Source organism: Furipterus horrens, unplaced genomic scaffold (genome assembly GCF_987537825.1).
Source record: "Furipterus horrens unplaced genomic scaffold, mFurHor1.1.pri manual_scaffold_13, whole genome shotgun sequence".
NCBI lineage: Eukaryota > Metazoa > Chordata > Mammalia > Chiroptera > Furipteridae > Furipterus > Furipterus horrens.
This window is the reverse complement of record NW_028327183.1, coordinates 32,544,620-32,568,085: the sequence shown is the minus strand read 5'-3', so window position 1 is coordinate 32,568,085 and position 23,466 is coordinate 32,544,620. Positions and strand designations below refer to the sequence as shown.

The 23,466-nt window shown below is 55.2% G+C and overlaps 1 protein-coding gene across 6 annotated transcripts in view; it reads left to right on the top strand.

Moving 5' to 3' along the window:
• Positions 1 to 23,466, top strand: part of CBFA2T3 (CBFA2/RUNX1 partner transcriptional co-repressor 3) — a 95,339-nt gene that overhangs the window by 51,492 nt on the left and 20,381 nt on the right. For 4 of the 6 annotated variants that reach the window (XR_016507611.1, XM_090259299.1, XM_090259295.1 and 1 more), the window contains exons 2-3: positions 17,469 to 17,621; positions 20,820 to 20,897. Coding sequence is in view for 5 of the 6 variants with exons in the window: in XM_090259299.1 (XP_090115425.1) it covers positions 17,469 to 17,621; positions 20,820 to 20,897 (231 nt within the window). In the remaining variant the exon portion in view is untranslated. Of the gene's footprint in view, positions 1 to 17,468; positions 17,622 to 20,819; positions 20,898 to 22,030; positions 23,131 to 23,466 lie in introns of those variants that run through there. The other 2 variants (XM_090259296.1, XM_090259298.1) reach the window with 2 other exon arrangements.

Genomic DNA, 23,466 nt, shown 5'->3' with positions numbered 1-23,466 from the left:
CAGCAGCCTCCCTGTCCACACAAGATGCAGCCAGGACATGAGTCGGGCACCCTTAGGGTTCTTCCTTCCTCTCCAGGAACAAGGGGGCCGAAAGGCGGAGTCCAGAGGCTGGAGGAGGCTGAAGGAAGAGGTGGGGAAGAAAGAGGATGCAGGAGGGGGGCTCCACCCTCCCTGATGTGAGCCAGGACACGGGACACCCTTGACCAGCTGCCCCCTATGCAGGAGGATCCTTAGGAAGAGGTGCCCACTCGGCAGCTCGGATCGGGGAATCCCAGCTGGCACCATGCCACCACCTCCCTACCACCCTCATCCTCCAGGAGCCAGACACATGCAGGATCCTTGCCAAGTCGTGTGGGGGTGGGGGAGGCACTCAGCTTCTCTATTCCAGCCATCCTTTCTGCTGCCTGCGTGTAATTAACAGAGTAATTAAAAACAGGATGAGTTAATTGGTATTCATTTATGTAGCAGATGTTTTTAATTGAGGCAGGAAACAATTTACCTGTTTACATAAACAATGGCAAAGGCAGGCTTGTAAAACACGTTTTTTAAAATATTTTCCTCCCCCTTCTGAAAAAGAAGAATTGAAATCACTTGGTCTCCCCTGCGCCCTGCCTAGTGTGAGAGCTGAACAGGCCCCGCCTGGAGGGGAGGCCCGCCTGGGGGAGGCGCGGGAGGCTCAGGCCAAGAGGAAACATCTGTTTAAAAGCTTTGCTTCCAGAGGAGGCTGTTTTCCTTAAATTCAGAGAAAGGAGGTGTTGTTCCCAGGTTGTGGGGACGCCAGCGGGGCTGGGAAAGAGCAGGGCCCTCTGTCCTGCCAAGTTTGGTGCCCCTCTGGGTGAGGAGGGGAAGGCTTACCTTTCCACAGCATTTTTGCTAGCACAGTGGAGCCATACCTAAAATAGTCACCACATTCCTCCATCACACACGGCCACCTTGCTCGTGGTGACCATGGTGCATAGTGCAGACTCGGGACATCCATCATCAGCCCATCAGAACTGGGCAGCTTCTCAGTGACTAGGGTGCGAGAACAGCGGGCCTGAGGCCTGCCCTGCCCTGTGTTTGCAGCATCCAGCCCTTCCACTGCTTGGGTTCAGGGGTAGGATGGGTGAGCACATCTGCCTGGAGAGCTCAGAGGAGGGCCTTTGAGAGAGCAAGTGCTCAGGGAGTTGCCTCTTTGTAGGTTGGCACTAACTTAGCCCTCACCGTGTGCCTGGCTGCAGCAGTAAGCTTTGTGTTTGCGCGGTATTGCTTTGATTCTTCTCTTAACACTCTAGGGGAGAGATCAGTATCCCCATCGTACAGGTGAGCACACAGGGCACAGCCTCAAGGTCATCAGCAGAAAAGATACATACAATGAAGTGGGGGAAACACTGGTGACAGAAGCGTCTGACTTGTAGCCACCTCTGTTTGCCTTTCCTTAAAGGGTAAACATGCACAGGATGGTATTTACACAGAAATATCTGGAAGGATCCATGAGAACTGTCAACAGAAGTGACTTCGGTTCAGGGGACTGGAGGAGTGGGGGCCCTTTTCCTTGACCCCTGTCTCTTTCTCAGCTGGGGCAGTGTTACCAGGAGTGGGCTTTTCCTACATGACAGTGACAGTCCTGGCCAGGGTCAGGCTGCCAGGTTCCCCAAGGAGAGGTTGCTGACCTCTCTGAAATACAGGTGAATAGTGGGGTTCGTATGAGACATGATGCAGGTGAACTTGGCCCAAGGTCCAGAGCAAATGCACCAAAGCTCTGCACCAAAAATGGGACTTGGGTGCTCCTGAGGCTCTGAGTGCCACCTTCAGTGGGGTGTCTGGGCTATGCCCTTTGGGTGATGTCTAGTTGGAATTTCTGGGACATTGGTTGGTCCCTGGGGCAAGAAGATGAAACATGCCAGAATCTGTCAGGGAGAAAGGCCTTGGGAGTCAGTGCCCCAGAGCTCCAAGCTCAGAATGCACAAAGCGTCATCAGCAGCTGCCACTAGACGGCAGGAGCTCGAGTCCCCATTCCTGGAGGTGGTGCGAGGCCACCCTAACTCCAGGCCTCTTCGATGCTGCTGAGGTTACATCATAAAATCATCTGCAGTCATGGATACCTGAGGATTTGCGCAGCAGGCAGGGGCTAGCGGTGCCTGTGGTATTCTTAGGACTCCAGCCCTGTACCAGTGCTGTGTGACTTCGGTGAGGATCTGGACCTCTCTGAGCATATGGGACGTGAAGACAGTAATGGCCTCCCTTTGTTGTGAGCTTTGACTTTAGTCATGACTTCGCTGAAAAGCCCCCCCGCATGGGACTGGCCCCCTGGAGGGCTGCCCTCCTGCCGTCACCTATTCTCTGTAAGGGAAAGCGTGAAGGTGAGGCAGGAGGACCACCCTGTGATGACACGGTTGGAAGGACCTAGGGCCCCCAAAGTCGGGGCGGGGGGTTCTTCTTGTAGGTCTGGCTTAGTCCCTGAGTGTACAGGGTTAGGGCAGTTCCTGGTTTGTGCCTTCCATGTGTGAGAACTGAAAGGACACAGAGGGGCATTGGGATGTGTGTGTGCCCCGTCCCAGGTCCTCGATCTACAGGGTGCTCCCTATGGGGAGGCCTCAAGGCAGCGCCACCTGGGGCCGACCTTGCCACAGCTCAGTCACGCTAGCTCAAGGGTCATCCTTATGAAAGTGGGGAGGTAGAAGGTGAGAGGCAACCCTGAGAGCAAAACCAGCCCGAACCACCTTCTCATGTGCCTGCCTTTCCCAGGGAGTTATCTCTAAAAAACCATGTCAGCTGCTTGTGTTTGAAGACTTCACATACATCATAGCCTGCAGTCCCTCAGGCCCTGTCAGGTGGGGATTATGTCCCCACCCTTCATGAGAGGACGTAAGGCTCAAAATAGTCTCTGTGTCCTGGGTGGCACTACCCCTCCTCCACGTTTGTGCCTCACAGGTACACATCCCAGGTGAACCGGGTCCAACAGGTCCTATGGCTGAGGGGGGCTGTTCCGTGGCTGGCGGGAGAATTGTTTGGCACTTAGGAGAAACACGTGCAGGATAGACCGCCAGGCCCTAATTATTATTTAGCATTCGTATGAACAGCATTATTTTAAAATTTGGCAGCATTTCTCTGGAGAGTTCAAGGTGATATGCAGCCAATTTGCACGTTTTTTAAACAATGAAAACATTTCAGGAATTGGTTAAGCCTTCGTGGCGCCTCACTGCCGGCAGAGGGAAATCCTCACTGCTTGGCCTGGTTTTCTAGACCCTCCACAGACTGGCTGGACCATCCCTCCAGCCTTCCTGCCTGCTCCGCACCTTCACCTGCAGGCAGAACTTTATACTTGGAGTTTGTTCCTGAATTCCAACTGCCATGCTTTGGATTGAGCTATGCCCTCTGCTGGGGACACCTCAGCCTTTCTGCAGGGGTGCAGATTTTATAGCCTTCAGGACCCAGCTGCATCACCTCTCCTCAGAAGGTTCCCGGACACTCGCCACCCCCAGCCCAGGGTGTGCCTGCAGCTGCTGTACGACTCCCGCTTCAGCCCAACTGTGAGCTCAGAGGGCAGCAGTCATGGCCCCATGAGTTCCTTAGATTTCATCAAGTCCTTTTTTAAAAATAAGTGAACTATACTAATGTATGTTGGTTAACTTACATGACAGTTTGTAATTATCTTTCTGTTACTTAATGTGACTGTCTCCTTCTTGGGTGTGGGTGCACAGTGCTGGTGGGCAGCAAGCAATTCAAAGGTAAATCAAGGACATAGTTTAAAAGGAAGGGTGTGGTATAGAAGGGAGCGCACAGAGAAGATGTCTTGCTCCCCTGCTCCCCAGGCGCAGTTTGTTTCCTTCTAGAGATACTGTGTACATAGTAGATCATCATTGAACTATCTCAGGGGTGTTCTGCAGTCTTTCTTGGGGTCACATCCCCTGCCTATAGGAAAAGCACAAGCAGACACCACACACACACACACACACACACACAGTCTTTACATATGCTGTCCCTCTGTAGCAGCCCTTCGTGGAGAACAAAGTCTACTATTGGACTATGCTCAAATGCCAGCGTAGCTGTCTTCCACTCCAGGAGACTTTTGCTGAATCCCCCCAGGCTAGGTGAGGCACCCTCCTGGGGCCTGCAGCCCCCAACAACACATCCTAGCTCTGTGTGTGCACACACGTGTGCATGTCTGTGTGCACAAAGCACTTGTGGGGTGTTCAGTTAGCAGGCTCTTACTTAATCCTCACACCATCATCCTCAGTGTGCAGATGAGGAAATCAAGGCTCAGAGAAGCAAAGAACCTTGCCCATGGCACCAAGATGACGTCAGGAGCTAATCTTGGATGTGCCTGAGCCCAAACCAGGCTTTTCCCACTACTGCACGACCCTGTGTCTCCACCTCCCCCACCACCTCCATCATACTAGGTCACAGCACTATCCATCTACTTTCCCACACATGTACTCATCGGCCTATTCACCCCCTCTCCCACCCACCCATCCATCCATCTACCCAGCCCCTCACCCAACCATCCCTTCAAAGTCATCCATCCATTCCTCTACCCATCCACCCATCATCAATCCACCATCCATTCATCTGTCTATCCACCCATCCGTCTATCCACCCATCCATCCACCAACCCACCATCCATCCATTTATCCATCCATCCATCTGTCATTCACCCACCCAGCCATCCACCTATCTCTCTGTCCACCTCATACTTACCCACTTACCACTCTATCTAAACCCACATTCCCTTCTGCCACCTACCTAGGCAGCCACACCCCCACATTCATTGTCCTTGCCCCATTCACACTCAGCTGGGTGCTCCAGTGCAGATAGGCCACTTCCCCTTGGTGGCAATGTGCATGGGGGGATGAGAGGGGACTCCAGAGTGCCAGGAGCACTGCTGAAAGAGGAGGGCATCCCCTGCCTTTGCTGCCCCTCCCCCAGTCTGGCAGCCCCCCACTTCTGCAGCAGGGGCCCAGATGTCGCACACCTCCCCCGCAGCTTGCAACCCCAGCAGCTGGGTGAGGAATGTGCTTCCTTTGTGTGCTGGCTGCAGGGTGAGCAGCCTGACATCTGGATCGTGTTTGCTGCCCTTTGGAGAGCAGGAAAGGGTTTCATTCCAGCACTTTAAGCTCTCCACCCTCCCCCACCTTTTAACTCTTTGCTCAATGCCCATATGGATGCTGGAACCATTCAGGACTCTGGTCCAAGGAATCGGGATATCAGTGGTCAGTCAGAGCTCTGGGCTCCATGGCCCAGCCAACACTCCAAACTGTTCTTGAAGACATCAGCAAGAACATAACAACTCTGATCGGCTTTCTAACCCAAAATCATGGTCACAGTTCGTTTCTTGTCATTTTTCTGTGCGTATGTTTACTTACAAGATGGAATTACATGCTCTTGCCACCTTTTTTGATTCTCAGTCATGACTCACTTTTCCATATCATTAGTTAGTATACCATCTATCATGGCATCATTTTTGCTAGTAAGTGGGTATTTGGAATATAACGCACACACAGAAAAGTGTGCAGCGTGAACATCATAAAGTGTTCTAAATAACAAGCATTACCTGCCCTGTCCCCAGGCCCTGATCTCATCCCTCTCTGTCAGGGGAACCCCTATTCTAACTCTGCTACCATAGAGCAGTTTGCCTGTTTCTGACCTTCATATAAATGGAAGCACAAGGCATGTGTTCCTTGGGGGTCTGGTGTCAACCACTGAGCCACATGTTTGTGAGATGCATCCATGCAAGTGCATGTAGTTGTACCTGTCCTTTTTCTTTGCTGTATAGTATTCTGCTGTGTGTTATCTGCCATGACTTGTGACTCTTCAACTCCTGATGGACATTTGGATGGCTTCCTTTGGGCCTTAGTGACAAGGTGGCTGATGAACACACTTTTTTAAAAAGATTTTATTTATTTATTTTTTTAGAGAGAGGGGAAGGGAGGGAGAAAAAGAGGGAGAGAAACATTGATGTGCAAGAGAAACACAGATCAGTTGCCTCTTGCACACCCCTAACTGAGGACCTGGCCCACAACCCAGGCATGTGCCCTGACTGGGAATCGAACTGGTAACCTTTTGGTTTGCGGACTGGTGTTCAATCCACTGAGCCACTCCAGCCATGGCAATACCCTTGTTTCTTACTGCTGCTGATGCACAGGCATTTGCACATCTGTTGTTTCTGGGCCTAGGAGGAAAAACATTGTGCAATGAGGTGTGTGATACTACAGGCTAGTGGATACTGAAAAAGTTTCCAAAGTGAACATACCCTACAACATGATTTTGAAGTCTCCATAGTATTACATTGACCAGAGAGTTTATCTAACCAACCCTCTGTTGGGGTCATCTTATTTGTTTTCTGTATTTTAACTCTCATAAATAATTCTGTGCTGAACATCCTTGTAGGTAACTGTTGGCAGGCATCCTAATAATGTCCTTTGAACACATCCCCTCAGGTGGATTTGCTTGTCAGTGCCAAGCCACCACGACAGGAGGAGTGGGGCCCTGATTCAACTTCAATTTGCCATCTGTAAGTTCTGATAGGTTGGTCTCTAAGCTCCCTTCCGTCTCTAATATGTTGTAGTTCTAAATGCCAAATGTATCTGTTAGCTACTGCTGTGTAACAAACTATCCCAAAACTTAGTGGCTTAAAACAACCACCATTATTTGGCCCACAGCTCTTTAGGTGGGCAGTTTCGGCAGGCTCATTTGGGTAGTTCTGGTCCTGGCTGGGCTTGCTCTTGGGACTGTGGTCAGCTGTGGGCTCCTGATCAGTGGCTCTGCTGATTGTGGCTGGGGTCCCCTCATGACTGGGGCCTCAGCTAGGAGAGCTGGGACAACTGCCCCACACATTTCTCACCCTCCAGAAGGAGGGTCAACAAGAGAGCAAGTGGAGCTGACAGGCAGCCTCTGTATCCAGGTTCACAGTTGGCTGACATCACTTTCACCCCATCCTATAGGCCACAGCAAGCCCCAGGGCCAGCCTAGATCCAAGGGCAGGAAGGCAACTTTATCTATGGATGGGTAGAGCTGCAGCCACATTGCAAGGGGTATGGGTCAGGAAGAGCAAAGAATTAAGGCCACTTTGCAATGCACCTACCTCACAAGCTCATGGCTGTGGGTTAGATTCTAACAGCTCCTTGGTCCTCAGACACCATGAAGGTTTGTCTTTCCCATTTACACAGGATAGCAGCTTAGGGGGACCACTGGCAGGATTGCAGGCCCTGACCTAAGCCCAGCCCAGGCTCTCTCCAGCCACACTGAGCTGAGCTCTCAAGCATACATAGACAACATTCAGGGCAGCAGAGGGCAGGTGGGAAGCACACTCTTTCTTAATGGTCTGCCAGCAGTACTTCATGGAACACCTACTAAGTATCAGACAACTGTTCTGGGCTCTGTCTGGGGCCAGTGTGCAGAAAGATAAGACATGTCATTGGGAAGACAGGCAGTGGACATGAGGACCAGCATAGCCAATGATTGATTATAGGTGCTGACAAGTGCCCCAAAGCAGGTGAAAGTGGGTGATGTAGCAGGAAGCACAGGCATGGGGGCAGTTTTGACTTGGGTGGTCAGGGAAAGCTGCTCTGAAGAGGGACATTTGAGCCCAAACCTAAGTAATGAAAAGGAAACAGCCTTGCAAAGATGTAGGGGAAGCATTCCAGCAGGTGCAGAGGCTCCATGCAGCACAAGAGTGAGGGCTGGGCAGAGGGGACTGTAGGGCAGACAGAGCCCAGGAGGCATGAAGGGTGTGTGCTTGGTCCGTCTGCCACCCATCAAGCAGTTTTGCCCCATGCCCAGCTCCTTTAATGAGTCCCAGGCTCATCTGTAGGTGTAATATGGGCTGTGCTTTTCCAGTTCAAAAGCGGTGGGTGAGCCCAGCCAGAGGGGAGTTCTGGTGGGATTGGGTCTGGTCCAGTTTTGCAACATCTCGGTGGTAGAAGGGACCTTCCCACCCAGACCTACCAGCTCCCTTCACCACTGATGGGACATCATGATGGCGAGGCAGCCTGGCCACTGCAAAGTTCTGCCTGTATCTAAGAGGGGGCTTCACTGCCCCTGAGACAGTCTCTTGTGGACTCTCACCATTGGACAGAGACCTGCTATCTCCCCTCTGGGCAGGCTCTGAGTGCATCCGCAGTGAGGGACAAGCTCTGCCACCCGCTGGCTGGGAATGTCTACCTTAGAGCTGGACACACATGGTGGGATCTGCTCTGTGATGGCCATGTGCCTGGGGCAAGTGACACCCCTGATCTGTGCCTCAGTTTCCTCATTTCTAACTCAGGGCCATAACACCTCGTGGCTTTGTCAGGAGAGTTGAATGAGGGAGTGGTTTCAGAGCCCGGGCACAGAAATAGCTCTCGGCTGAGCACTCATGCTGAGGATAGACCCTTCCTCCTGGGACCCCACAGCAGGGTCTCTCTCCTCCCTGCCCCATGCATGCTGGATGCTTCCTACGGGTTAGTGAGTTTTGCCCCACCCCCCCCCGCCCTGCTTTACTTTGTGGGGTGGGATCTGCTCTCATCCCCATTCTACAGGTGAGAAAACTCAGGCCCAGAGTAGAAAAGCCACTGATATTCTGGCTGAGAGACTGAGACGGGTGAGGAGGAAGGCCAGCCAGAACCTGCCCCCGATGGCTGGCACCATGTGGTTTCCTTTCACAAAGCCCTTCTGAGTTCCTTGTTTAAGACCATACCACCCCGAGAAGCAGGAGTTACAGGCCCCATTTTACCAATGGGTAAACTGAGTCTCAGAGGCAAGCTGGGTTAATTTCCCTGAGTTAACAGTAGTTAGCCACAGAGAAGGATGGGAACCCAGGTTTCTTGACTCCTGGCCCCCACACTGTTGCCATGGTGACCGGGAACCTTCACAGTCATCACCCACAGGCCTCGGGGTCAGGGTCCCTGGGGCTAGGCAGCCTGGGATGGCTCAGCACTGTGGGAAGGGTGGTAGCAGGGAGAGGAATAGCCTACCCGGGTCAGGCCCCAAGGACCTGGAAGGGCTGGGCTGGCTGGGCGGGCTGGGCCAATGTTAGGGAAAATACTAATCCTCGTGTTTTTATATTATTCCTTATTCATTGGGTGGCGGAGGCCTTAATAGAAACCAGATGTGGGAAGTAATTCAAGTTCCAGTGCCTGGGACTCATTAGGCTGCACCACCCCCCAAATCCCCTGCTTTGCCAGGGATCAAAGATGAGTGTCTCCATGACATTGGCCTTGGGGGGTGGGGGTGGGTCCCTCCTGGTCAGACCTGTCCATCTTGATGTGGGGGCCACCAATGACCTGGGTTTTCCCTGGACACAGGCAGCCCCTCCGCGGCCCTTCACTGGGGCACAGCCTGGGAGTGCCCTGCCTCCTCTGCTATCGAAACTGTCTTAGGTGTGGCTTCTGCCTAGGGGCTCCAGCCTCACTTTTTCCTCCATTTATTCCCATCAAGAGGGTCCAGAAGAGTCAGGGTGTCCCACCCCCACCAGGAAGTTTGCTATCAGTGGAGAGATACTCGGCTGACTTGAGACCCCCATGATCCAGGAGCTGTGGGTGGACCACAGGGTCCAGGAGAGAAGCCCCCTCTACCCTCCAGGAAGGCCCTGAGGGGGGGAGGAAAAGCATCTGAGGGGCCTGGATGCCTGAGCAAAGGTCTGAAAGCCCAAACGCCCCTCCTCCATGAGAGAGATCTGGTTCCCACTCTCATCACACCCCCTGTGCATCTTGAATTCTGGCCACACTGGGGATGGGGCCCCTCTGTGGACTGGCAGTGTAGCCCATCTCCTGCCCGGGAGGGATGCCCTGATGCACGTGTGACCTCGCTGCACTACTTGGCCTAATTTCTCATGAAACACACTCACACTTTCTATCTTTTCCATGAGTTTGATGACAGGATTGTAGGGGGCTCAGGATTATTCGTAATTAGTAGGGGGCTTCAGACCTGAGAGGGTCAAGGGCCATTGTAATAGGAGGCCTATGAACGAATGAATGAATGAGTGAGAGAGAGAGCCAACGGATGAAAATCCTGACGGGCACAGCAGTGTCGAGCAGTCAGAACTCTGAGCCAGGCAGCCTTGCTGAGCTGTGGCCTTGGATGAACCCCTGACTTCCCTGCCCCAGACACCCACCTGGATCAGGACTTTGCCACACAGAGGAGGTGCTGGGGAGGTGGCAGTATTCAGGGATGGACTTTGCAGTAGAGGGTTCAGGACTCACATCTGCTAAAAGGAAGCCTGTGGGTCAGGAAGTGTGGAACAATCTTGTGTTGATGGACTGTCTCCCTGGGTCCCCTGGGTCATAATTCAATAAGTATTTATTGAGCACCTACCGTGTGCCTGGTACTGTCCTGGACTCTCAGTTTTGCATTTGGGCAAAGACATGGAGGAGGCAAGCAGCCTTCCAGATGTCTGGGGGAGGGAACTCTTGGCAGAGAGAACAGCCAATGCAAAGACTTGAGGCAGAAGCAGCTAAGCATGCGAGGGGGGAGTGTGGGAGGTGAGGGCAGAGGGCACAGCCAGTCACAAAGGACCCTGTGGGCTCTCAGGGCACTGGCTGAGGTGCAAGGCAGCCACCTTTACTCGTCTAGGGAAGTACATTAGAGGGCATTTACCACTCTGGTTCCCAAGAAAGTCAAGCAGTGGGGTTTGCCTTGGCAGGAGTTTCAGGGTAGTGGCCCGCTGCCCACTGAGGCAGAAGCTGAGAATTCACAGACTGGGGCCCAGTTCCCAGCTCTGCTCCCCACTCACCTACGGAGCCCTCACCTCTCAGGAGATGGTGGGGATGGGGGGAAATGTGAGTACAGGCTTGTGAGTCTCACCTATTTGTGGAGAACATGGTAAGGGTGGTCTTGGCCTGACAACCTCACAGAGGGATTTCCCTTGCTTCTTTTATCTGCACTTTCCCTACAAGGCAGATGCAACACGTGCAAGATGTCAAAGGAAAATAATAGGACTGTCACAACGTTGGTTTCCGTTTGTCCTCGCCACCATCCGAGTGGCCGAGATCATCAGCGACTGTTCCTGCACACGTTCAGTGCTCTCTCCTTACCCCTACTTCCAGATGTGGAAACGGGCTGGGGGCAGAATGCTCAGAGTCTCCACCAAGGCCTGTGTCTGCTGGTTTACAGAGGAGAAAACTGAGGCACGGTGTTCTTCTTCATGTGCAGGGCACCCGCACCAAGCTTGCTGCCTGCCTGGCAGCCCTGGGAAAGGCTTCTGTTCATACACTCAATACTTCTGAGGTCAGCCCCTTCATTTTGCTGGGAACTTGAGAGAGACCAAAACCTTCAGGGCCTCAGGAAGCCCTGCCTGCTGGTCAGCTCCCGGGGAGCAGCCTGGGCTGGAGCTGCGTCTACCCCAGGACAGCCAGGCCCCAGGAGCAGCACCTACTCAGTTTCCACCAGGGATCATGTCCCAAGACCTCAGAGAAAGAATGGCATCTGGGGCCAGACAGCCCAGCTTCAAGTTTTTCTCACCCTGTACCTCAGTTTCCTCATTTGCTCAGCTCATGGGCTTGCTGTGGGGACAGGATGAAATTCTTTGTGAAGGGTGCTTAGGTCAGGACCCTAGCTTTGTTACCTGTCAGTACCTGTGCAAAGGGCTGGAGGCAGCAACAGCTTAGATTACCTGTTATTACCTGTCAGCACCTGTTGGTGCCTGTGCAAAGGTCCTGTGGCATGTTACCTGTCACTACCTGCTGCCTTCCCTCATCCCACAGCTTTTGTGAGAGTCAAATGAGGTAGCAGCAGAAATCAGACTATAAAACATCAAAGTAGGAGCTTGTCATTTCGGCAGCAATATGGATTCAAGGAGGGCAAAGCCAGGAAGATGAGCTGTGCTGATGCTAGCAGGTCCTCCTCCTGCAAAGGGTTCTAGAACCCCAGAGCTGGGAGTGCTGGGCTGTGGCCAGTTCTCAGCCAGGCAAGGCGGGCTGGGAACCACAGGCGGACCCGGACAGTGATGGATGGGGTGGCTTGTTCCGGCACATTCCGTGTTCTTTCCCACCAACTCTGCCTGGCCTTGGAGTACTGCTTCCTCTGTCAGTGGATTAGTGACATTTAGCTGGGAACTGGATACGCTGTCTGGGAAAGACAGGGTGTCTGTCCCACGGGCCCTGGGAGCACGAGGTCTGGGAATGTTCTTTAGTGCTGGGAGCAGCGGGGCAAGGGGGCGGGGAGCTATGACAATGGAGCTGGAGGAGGAAGCCCAGACCCCAGAGGCTAGAGAGGACAGGGCGCCTCTGCCCCCGCACTCCCTAGGATGTCGTGAATAGGCTCCTGCACACTCAGACCGATATCAAACCACGACTCAGCAGGCCCCCATCCCTTGTGTATCCATGGTGGGAAAGACAACAAAGAAAGCCGCTGGAGGGGGACAGACAATTGGAAGACGAGCAAATTAGGAGGAAAGGCACCTTGAGCAGCAGGCCTTGTGGGCAGATGGGTGAGACACTAGGGCCAGATCAGCCCCTTCTCAGCTCTGAGCTGGGCAGGTCTCTGAGTCTCTCTGTGCCTCAGTTTCCCCATCTGTAAGATGGAGAGGAGCACCCTCTGCCTCTGAGGGTTTGTGGGAAGGCTACACAAGTCAGCGGGCCAGTCTTGTTGCAGAACAAATGTTCTTTTCACTACGCCTGGGGGCTCCCTGGTGCGTGGGCCCCTCACTTCTCAGCTTCTTACCTCTGGGCCAGGACCACAGGGTGAGGGGCCTGACACTCCCAGATCTGTGCCCTACCTGTACCAGTGCAAGGCTACTGTTCTGGCAGTGACACTGTGCATGGCCCCAGGAGGGCTGAGGGATCCACGGTGTCAGGTGACGAGGCTCCATTTCACTAAGGCAGGTTTCTGCATTTGCAAAGCTGGGCCTGATGGGACATTTAGGAAGAAAGAACTAGGGTGCCCTGTCAGTCAGGGTCCTGGGGCTGTCACCAGCACTGGCTTTGCCACCTGGCTGCTGACAGGGCTGGGAGAGGCGCAGAGATGCTGGTGGCTGACCCTCATTTCTTCTTCCCTGGGCACTCTTAGGTCTGGAGAGAGCCCCATGGACTTGGGAGGATGGTCCTCACACTGGCCTGCCCAGAGCTGGGGCACCAGGAGCCTCACCCACTGACTCAGAGCAATGATGGGCCTCCTGCCCCCAACCCCAAACCCCAGGCAGCTGTCCCTTCCGTGTTCCCATCGGCCCACGTGGCATCCTGGGCAGCCCTGGATCTGAGCCTGGTGGGCCTGGCAATTGAACTTTCTAATCTCCCTAGTGGCTATGGACGCCTGAGGCTCAGGCCCTGCTGCCCACCAGGCTCAGATCCTGAGCCAGCCCCTTGCCCTCTCTGAGCCTGTCTCCCCAGCTATAAAATGGGCATCATAATGGGACCTGCCTCCTGCTGTGAGGGTACAGTGAATCCAGCAGCTGGAATATGGGGTTCCTAACAAAAGCCAGTCCTGAGGGTTGCTTCACTTCTCCTGACCTGAGAGGTGGGTGAGCTGATGTGTGTGGGGCACCTGGTGAGTCCTACATGGAGACAGCTGTTATATTATATGTAATCTTATAAGAAAAAAATTAACTTAAAAGACATACATCTGGCTGCCTGGGCCCCACCCCAGACCTGCTGAATCAGGGCCCCCTAAAAGGAAGGCATGTTCATGAGGGCCCCCACTATTGGGTAGAGGGTCTGTGGGTACTGAGAAGCCCAAGATGACCCCAGAATTGAAGCCAGGGAAACAAAGGCCTGTGTGGAATGGAGAGGACAGTGCAAGCTCGGGGGTCCGATGGACAAGGCAGGCCTAGTCTGCCTCTCACAGGTAGGTGACCTTGGGGAGCCAACACATGGGCTCTGACAGAGCCTTCTAGGGAGGCTGTGAGGATTCAGCGAGATACTGTGTGGATGTGCAGGGCGCAGGCCCAGCTCCACCTGGGTCTGAGGACCCCTGAGAGTGGACACTGGAGGGTGGGAGGAGCCAAGAATGGGAAGGGAAAGGGTATCTCATGGGTCTGGCCCAGTTTTCTGGGCGGCGGTCTGGACTGGCCGGGAGCTCTGCCAGCTGAGCCAGCTTGTGCTGGCTCCTCAGCAGCCTTGCTGGGAAGTGGCAACTATACCCCTCACTGGCACCCAGCATCCAAGCGCAACGCCCCTCCCCTGCACCCCCCACCCCCCATGCCTTGGCTAGCTTCTGCTCTCACTGGCTTATGGGTACAGGGTCCCTTGGGCTACCTTGGGCAGAAAAGTCATTTGAGAGATGCCAGTGGGTCTGAGCCTTCCAGTGGGTCTGGGGGCCCCAGAGCAGCCTTGGCTCTCTCAGTATGAGGACTTGCAGGGGGCAGGGCAAGAAGCCAGCCCGAGGAGAACAGAGCTACCCCTGTCTGGTGGCTGCTTAGAGTCTAGAGAGGCACCTGCCTTGCCCTCAGGCCACACAAGCCTGGTAAGGCCTGGTGAAGCCCCATGTCCATGGAAGCTGCTGAAGGAATTTAGGCCAGAGAAACAACGTGCACACTCAGGACCCACCCCAGCAGCTGTGCAGAGCCTTGAGCGGCTCCCGCTGCCACTCAGTCAGTCCCCCCTCACCAGCCCGGCCCCAGCTGACCCTCCTCCCGATTCTCCTGCCCAACTAGACACCCTGAACACTCTCACCTCTGGCCTCTGCACTCTGTGTTCCTTGGCTACAAATGCTGTTTCTCACCATCTCCGCACCAGCTCTGCTCTTGCCTGAGGGCCCTCATCATTTTCTCCTTTCTGGGCCAGGCTGTGTGCTGAGGGCAGCCTGAAGAGTAGGTTCCCAGCACATGAGTTGATCTATAAACCTTTGCTGAATTTCACTGAGTGCGCGCGTGTGCAGGCTCAGGTGTTTGCCCCCTTTACAGAGGAGTAGAGAGGCCCAGAGAGGTGAGGTGACTTGCCCTAGGTCATGTAGCCAGGAGGCAATAGAGCCAGGACTCAAACAAGATTCAAGAAAGACTCAAGGGGTCCATGTGGTGCACCTGTGGTCCCACCATGCTCAGACCCCAGACTCCAGGACCCTTCCCTCTGCAGCCTCCATCAACCTGGGTTTGAATCCCAGACCTGATGCCTCTTTTGCAAGGAGAAGGGTGCCTGTTGGTGACAACTGGGACTTTGAAACCCTGCAGACCCATGTGACTCTGCAGGGATGCACCCATACTTGCTATGTGCCCTTGGGCAGATTGCTGCCCTCTCTGCTTGTAAAACAGGGTTTTGGTGAGAATAAAAGAAGCGATGACTGTCCAGTGCTGAGAGCAGGACCTGCATCCTCTCCTAAGAAAAAGGATGGTCTTGGGCCTGTCTCTCCTTCCTCTTCTGCCAAAGGAGGTCACTGGGCACCAGCGGAGCGCTGCCTGCTCCACCCTCAGGTCCCAGCAGGCATCGTGGGATGAGTGTCCAGAGCCCGTTCCTCAAGGACTGTGAAGATAATTCGACATGCTGAGTTGGTCCCACCTGGTCCCTTCCTCTGCCTCTCCCTGACTGTGAGCTTGTTAAACAAGCACCGTGTAAGGAGTGGCAGGGTCCCCCCCACCCCTCCCATTGGGGTTTTCCTTTATCTGCCTCTCTGGTCTGTCTGATCTCTGAGGCTCGTGCCAAGCCCCAATGAGGAAGGGCTTTGGAAAGTCGGAACAGGCCCTTTGTCCCTTGTCCCAGCCTGGCATCTGAAACATCCTTCCAAGTGTGCTGGTAGGATGGCCTGCCCTGGGGTGGCCTGGTCAGATGAAGGGCTGGCCAGGACAGTCTGCACCCACAGGGGTGGCCCAAGGCCCACGGCGGCCAGCCACACTTGCCTTCTTTGGTTGTCACTGTGGATTGGCCACGGGCCCTGCAGCCAGCCATGGTTTTGATGGGCCCCACAGCTGGGATGCACGTGTGCCCAGCCATCAACCTCCTGACAGGAGGGCTATGGGGAAGGGGGGCAGGGCGCCCAGCGGGAGGGAGGCCAGCAATTGCAGCTGAGTGGACAGCAGGTGCTGCAAGGCTAGGTGGCTGCTGATTCTGGCTGCTTCCCCTCCACGGGGCTCACAGGGAGGGGGCTTTACTCTCACCCCACAGGGCCCTGGGGGGGAGAACTCTGAGAGCCCCTACCCAGTGCTGCAGACAGGGGGGCATCTCCACTCTGTGAAGGCGGAGGTAGAGGGAGATAAGGGGAGAGTTGTACAGTATTTGGGCATGAAATAATGGTAAATGACACGTTAGCATTATTGATCACCATCCCCAGAGGCGGGCCACCCGTCACACATGTCTGTCTGTGTGTCTACCCTCATACCTCCCCTGATCATGGGAGGTCTCTAGGAGGGAGAATTGGGGAGGGGCGGGCGGGCAGGGAGCAGAGGGAACAAGACCTGTAATTCCATAGTGACTGCTAAGGGGTATTGAGCCTGACAGTGGTTCTGTCCCTGGCCCTCGGTGAGACCCCCATCGGCGTTAGCAAGATGAGCTCAGGGCAGTGTGGGCGCTGCCTCTACATGTAACAGGTAGAGAAAGTCCTGAGCAGTGGGGCCACCTGAAATCCTAGCCGCTGCTTCCAGGCCTTTGTGGCCTGCCTGGGCCCTGGCTGACCCTGTGTGAAGCTTTAGAGGGAGGCCCAGACCCCTTTCCACCTGCAAAGAATGCCCAGGCAGCTGCTGGCTCAGGGTGTGTGCGGCCGGTCAGATTCACTGAGGCCTTTTCCTCTGGGTCCTGCTTTGTGGAACCGGGGCTCAGGCCCCCACCCAGGCTTGGTTTTGCCACTTCCACCCCTTCTTCACACATCTGATCACGTGGGACTCTTGACACAATGTCCAGGGCCACAACTCCTTGTCTATGGACAACACTTTGAGTGGCCAGGCCTCAGATAGCCTGAAATTGATCATGTCCCCAGCCTAACTGTTTCCAGGAATAGCCCAGGGTGAGGAGATGGATAAATTGAGGTTCCTGCCATGCAGTGTCTCCTAGAAAACGTATCTCCTAGAAGACCCCCCAGACCAGCCTGAATGGGGCCCTGAATCGCTCCAGCAGCCTCACCCTGGGACCCTGAAGGAAATGCAGATTCTCGGTTCCATCCCTTACCTGTTGTATCAGAAATGGGGGTGGGGAGGCTAGCACGTGTGTCTAAGCAGGCCCTTCAGGAAGTGCTGGTGAAGGCTGCCCAGGGGGTGCTGCTCAACTCCCTGGTCTGCAGGACTAGCTCCCTGCCCGCGCCCCCCACCCCATGAAGACCTCAACCCCATCCTGCCAACCCAGGACTCTTGTGGCTACACCTTCCTGCCTACCTGAAATAGGCTAAGAGGGCTGAATGTCAGCCACCTGTGAACACACCTGGGGCTTATCTGGAATTGGCCAGGCCCTGGGACTGGACGGGGCTTTGTGGGCAGAGACAGGAGCCACCCTGGGTCCAGCTGGGTGACCCCCACCTGGTCCAAACCCAGCTGCTGGTGGTGGTGGGAGGGGCATTGGGCAGGCACTAGGTGGGGCTGGGGAGGTGCTGGCCCCCTTCCCTCTCAGCCTGCTTCACTGGCTTTCTCTTTCTCTCTCCTCGCCCGACCCTCACCACAGCAGTGGACAGGAAGGAGAAGAAGGCTGCAGCAATGCCCGACTCCCCTGCCGAGGTGAAGACACAGCCCCGGTCCACGCCCCCCAGCATGCCGCCCCCTCCACCCTCTGCGTCCCAGGGCACCACACGGCATCCCTCCTTCACGCCCCACACAAGTGAGTAACTTCATGGCCGGGCAGAGTAGAGAGGTGCGTTTAGGGCCCCTCAAGTGGTCTGAGACACCAAACTTCATTTCTTGCAAATAGGGCCAATGCTGTGGTCCCCCCACCCTAAACCCTTAAACACCCACAATTAGGCCCTTGAGAGGGAGGATCTCATCATGGCTCAGAGCCCAAGCTTGGAGATCCAAATCCCAGCTCTTCCACTCTGTAGGTGTGCTTGCCCTTGGGCAAGCTGCTTAATCTCTCTGGGCCTGGCATTCCTCATCTATAAAGCAGGGCTGGCCATAGCCCCTGCCTTACCCAGCTACTGTGACTACAAGTGAGTTAATAGAAGTTCTTACCCATTGCTCATGAGTGTTGCATCAAAATTAGCTGTTATATTTGGAATTTAGACATGGTCTGACAACAGGTTACTAGAGTACAGGTGAATTCACTCAGGCCTGCACCCTGCCAGAGAGCCCATTGGAGGTGGCTCTGGCCTTGGAGGAGCTCCGCACTGGCTCATATCCCAGGGGCTCTGCAGTCGGGTCTCGGTGGGTTGGCCAGAAACTGGAGTTAGCAGGGCCTCAACTACTAGTAATGTGGTGGGTAATGTCTCACCAGCCCTGAGTAGATCCAAGTTGAGCATCTCAGCACTCAAAGCAGCTCTAGGATCTCCAGAGCCCACAACCAGTGCTAGAGTTCCTTAGAGTCGAGAAGTTGGGGAGTCATTGACTTTGGATCCCGAAAAGTTGGGAAGAAAACCCTCGGGCTTGAACCAGTGTGGGGGGTGGTATTCCCTCACCCCAAGGCCAGGGGCTTAGCAGTGTGTCCTAAGGGTTTCTGGTGGGCAGTGGAGAGAATCCATGTGCCACCCCCACCCCCACATTCAGAGGCCAGAAGCCCCACACCCGGGGACCCTTCCCCAGAAACCCAAATGAAGCCTCTCCAGGGGAGGTGGGAGCCTGACTCCTTACACTGTGGTTCCTGGTCCCCACTGGACTAGGAGTAAGAGCTGCTGCCTCCAGCCAGGGCCCAGAGCCTGGGGTGGACTGCAGGGCCCAGCCTGGATCTCTTTATCCCTGGACATAAAGGGTGCTGGTTCTGCCACCCAAGGCCAGCCCCAGCCATCATGGCCCAGCCTTCCTCAGGAAAAGGGCATTGGCTGTGGGTTCAGGCTCAGCTGCTTGTTTGTAGGGTATTAGCTTAAACCAGTTTCCAGACCCTTCTGAGGGTCGGTTTAATAAATGGGACGATACCACCTGATTCCACATGTGGCCATCTGGAAGCAGGAACATCCCAGCACACAGTAGGAGCTTAGTGACCGAACAGCCCTCCCTGTACCTTCACCTGGCATGGAAGGTACCAGCTTCCCCTTTCTACCAGGACTGGGCCAAGGTCCGCATGCTAACAGACACTGAACAGGTTCCTGGCCCTGCCTCCTGCACCAGGACAGGGCCCAGTGCGGTGGGGCACTCACTCCACACTTCTCAGCCCGCGGGTCCTCGTCTGTCTGTATCAGCCACACTAGAAGGAGCCAGAGGCTGGGCTTTCTCCCACACCCTATTCTTGCATGGCCACTGTGGCCACCTGGTCATCCCTCCCTCTCTTCCAGAAGAGTCAGCCCTCATCTGTGACTAAATCATAGGCAGCATCTCTGTTCACTCAACAGTTGCCACCCTCTCAGGGCCCTGTGGGTAGAGAGGAGGCACAAGCTGTATTTAACTTCACAGCCTGCACCTCAGCCAGAGAGAAGAGGAATTAATTACTCATGACAGGGTGGCAGCAGCTCCCAAGAAAAAAGGCCACAGGCCACGACCTAAAGTAACAACCCACCTTGTGTTCAGTTCTAAGCAGAAGAATCCTGTAGACATTTGATGGTCAGGCCAAGGCTCTGAGCTGGGTCCCCAGCCCTCGCGGGAGCACGCATCTCCCTCAGCCTACCTTTCTTCTCAGTCCAGGAGCCCATGTTACAGAAAGCAATGGTCTGGGGACCAGATGCTCCAGGTTGGGGATGGGGCTGGGGTCCGCTGACATTGCCCCGTGTGCTTTGATGAGGCCTGTGAACAGATGTGCGTGTGGGCAGCAGCCTGTGCGTGGCTCGCGGTCCTGCCCTCACACACCTCGCATCCCTGCGCCCCCACCACTGTGGCTCATGCTCCTGGAGTCAATGTCCCAGCTCTATTTAGAGCACAGAGGTCATAAGAGACAAGTCGTTCTTTTCTAAGCTGACGCTTTAGTTTTATCGGGCTGCTGGGACCATCTATCTGAGTGTCAGGCCACCTCCAAGGTGGCCTCAGATTGTTCCCTACCAAGGAATTCCCTGAGAGCCGGGTGGTTAAACACATCTATGCACCTGGCTGGTGGGAGCCCAAATAGAAGGCGCCCCCGCACTTAGCCGCGTGTTACTGCCAAGAGCTTCCCCAGCTTCCCCGAGACCAGCCTGTGAGCCAAGCTGACCAGAGGCTGACCTTGAACCAGGCTGTGGTTTTCTTGCCCAGTGACTGCACTGGGCACAAATTCATTTTGGAGTTGAAACTGTGGTGTGGCCAGGGAGGTGGGCAAGGGGACTAAGAGAAGTCTGGGAGGGAACGTAAGGAGCTACTCTACAGCTGGGAAGGCCCTCAAAGTGCTAATGCTCCGTCCTGCCCTTGATTACTCCCTGATTACAGCAGGACAGCCTGTCTCCTTGTGGCTTCTGCTCACTAACTCCAGCTCAGACACATCAAATCTCCCTTCCTGCTTGGTGCTTTCTCCCCTTGTGGCAGCTTGGTCGTGGGCTTCATTTTGGAACCACCATTGATAGGGTTCTCTGTCAATGGAGACCCCATGCCCTGATTCACAAGTCAGCGCAGGCTCCAGGTCCCTTGTGGATGGTGCTGAGTGGGGTCACCAGGTGCCTTCCAGGAAGAGAGCGTTTTAAGGACCATGGTGTCCCACCCATGCAGATGGAGATACCAAACTTCTTGTAGACCCCAAGGAGGTCATGCCAGAAATGTCCCTAAGAGATTCCACCATCTAGCCCCATGATTTTACAGAGAAAACTGAGGCCCTAAGAAGGGAATGACTGGCCCAAGGTGGTGACAGTCCCAATCCCCAAAACTGCTGTCAAGAAGCAGAGAGGGGAGGGGCCAATGGCAGATACCCCACAGGGCAGAGCCACCTGCCCATGGCCCCTTTCCTCACAGAGTGTTTTTCTTATTTTGCTTACAGATCGAGAGGATGGGCCTGCGATGTCTCTGCCCCATGGCCGTTTTCATGGCTGCTTAAAATGGTCTATGGTCTGTCTTTGTAAGTAAAATAACAAAAACCGCAGGCCTCCTGGGAGGTTCTCACCTGCACCTCTGCCCGGGAAGGCTGTACCGATAACCCCACTTGTCTACACAGTTCCCTGTTGCATCTGCATATCAGTGAGGCCTGAGGAGAGAGGTCAGAGGGACAGACCAGGAGAGCAGAGTCGTTGGACCCCCAGTCACACTGCAGCCCTGCTCCCGACCTTAGGCAGGTGGACACCCTCTGTGTGTTCCTTTTTCCCAATCCACGAACAGAGTGAATATGGCAGATCCCAGAGTTGTAAGAAGGTAGATACCCGTGCAAGTTCATAGCTCAGCATCTCAAGGGCAGACACCAGCCTGAGTCAGATCCCAGCTCCTCCTCCTCCCAGGCAAGTGACCTTGAGGGGGCACCACCATCTGTGCCTCAGTGCCCCGCCCCCACAGTCATCAGATGCTGTTGGTGGGGTCAGCATGGTGCGTGGCACACACTGGGTGCTCAGTGGGTACTAGTCACTACTGCACATTTCTGTCCAAGTGCTGAGGCCACATCTACTCTCCACAGTGGGAAGGTTTTATGGAGCGATGCTCGGAGTGTCTGTCAGTCAGCGTCAGCACAGGCACCCACTACAAGCCAGCTGAGCTGTGCAGCTCGCGCATGGCTGCTGCGTGGCTCTGGGCTCCAAGAGGAGGCGGCGACACGACAACTCTGCCTTGTTCGTGTCCTGTGGTGCGTGGGCCTCCTTGCCATTATTCTTGATGCCTGGCCTCACTCTCAGGTCCAGCCTGTCCGCTGAGCTGCAGTGCTCTCAGGACTGTGATTCCCAGGCCCAGAGCTGCCCTGCAGCAGTGAGAGGGGCCGGCGGGGAGGCTGTTTTTGGTTCATCCCAGCCTGACCCCCACCCAGGCCCAGGGCTGGGGGAGCTGCAGGGGTGCTAGTGTGTGCCCCCAAACTTCAGCTGGGGACACGTGTGCAGTCTAACTTAGTAACACACCTGTTGTGGAATGAAAGCACTTGTGGCTGGGGTTATTTTCGGCGTCTCTTTAGCAAGCTGCTGAGACTGCCCAGCAGCCCAAGGGAGGGAGCACGGGCCAGCGAGGGCAAGCAGGCCTCCAGGAGGACCCAGGCACCGAGGGCAGGCTGGTAAGGGAGCTGCAGGGAGGCCAGGCCCAGGTTGGGCCAGGGGCCGTGGGTGGGGACCCAGGCCGCATGGACAGCCATACATCTTAGAAGCCTCTGGAAGGTCCAGACCCCAGGTGATAGCCCAACTCTGCCACAAGGAATGAGTCCCCCACTGCGGAGAGGTCTTCTGTGGCAATGGGCCATCTTCTGGCCCGGCTGGGTGACCGTCAGTGGCTGTTATCAGTCTTGACCAGGGTGTGTGTGTGTCAGGGTCCACCATGGGGTTGGCTGGAGCTCACTGGCGAGATAGAAAATTAGCACAAAAACGGGGTCTTTTGATCTAAGCGTCCTCTGGGTGATGCCTCAAATAGGGTGAGGGACAGGGCCTCTTCCTGTCCTGTGTCTGGAGCTGACTGTCCATCCAAGAATGAGAAGCTTCCTGAGTGAGGCACACGTCTCCTGTGGGCCTGTTCCAGAGCCGGGGTGTCACTTCTGGGCCCACGAGGTGCTTCTAGGATCATGCAGACCAGGGAGGCAAATAGGTTTCAGCTTGCATTGCATCTCCACCTCCAGGCAGTGAAAGCCATGCTGAGAAGGTCTCGGGCTCCCGGAGCAGGTCACTGGGCTCCATTCCTGCACCCGGCCGTCACTTCTCAGGAAGGAGGCAGCACATCTGTTTTTGTGTCAACCTGGCCTGCAGTCAGTGGTTTCTAAACTTCTGCCACGTGGGGGCCAGTTATTGATGAGTGATCACCCACACGTAAAAGCAATCAAGGTCAAGCGTTTCCAGCTCCTTCCAGTAGTGGAAGGATGACTTTGGTTCTCTAAGCTGCAGAAGTCTGGAGCGGAGGGGCCAGGTACCTGTGGAGTGAAGAAGCTCCATCCCTGGTTTGGGCCAAGGGCTATTTGCATATGAAGAAACTGGGGTCAGGCCCCAAGTCTTACCCACAGCTAAGCTAGTCCAGGCATTTTGGGGCCTCAGGCAGGATGCCCACTCCCAGCGCCCATGCCGGGAGTGCCCACACACGCAGGACAAGGGAGCGGACAGATGAGTGTACAGGGGCCGAGTGTAAGAACATAAGTGAGCCGCCGGGAGCAGGTGCCTGTGCAGCAGCTGAGGACACAAGGGGTGAGTGGCTCCCAGGTTTAGCAGTCAAGCCTCGGGCCTCCCAGAGGTGTCCTGTTCCCCTAACCCCCAACCCCCAACCCCCTCCACTGTCGCCAGAAGCCCTGGGAGCCTGTGACCTCTGACCTCTCTGTAGACCCCAGAGGTCACCGTTAAGGTTTCTGAGGCCAAGAGACTGGCCTACAAGTGGTCGGGCAGAGAGGGCTCCCCCAGCCTCCAGTGTGAACGCTCTGTCACCCAAGGGTGAGGGAGGAGGTCTGTTCTAGGACCATTTCACAGCACCCCTGGCCTCTGCCAGACCTGGGACACCCTGGGACGATAACCCCAGTGGGAGGGCCT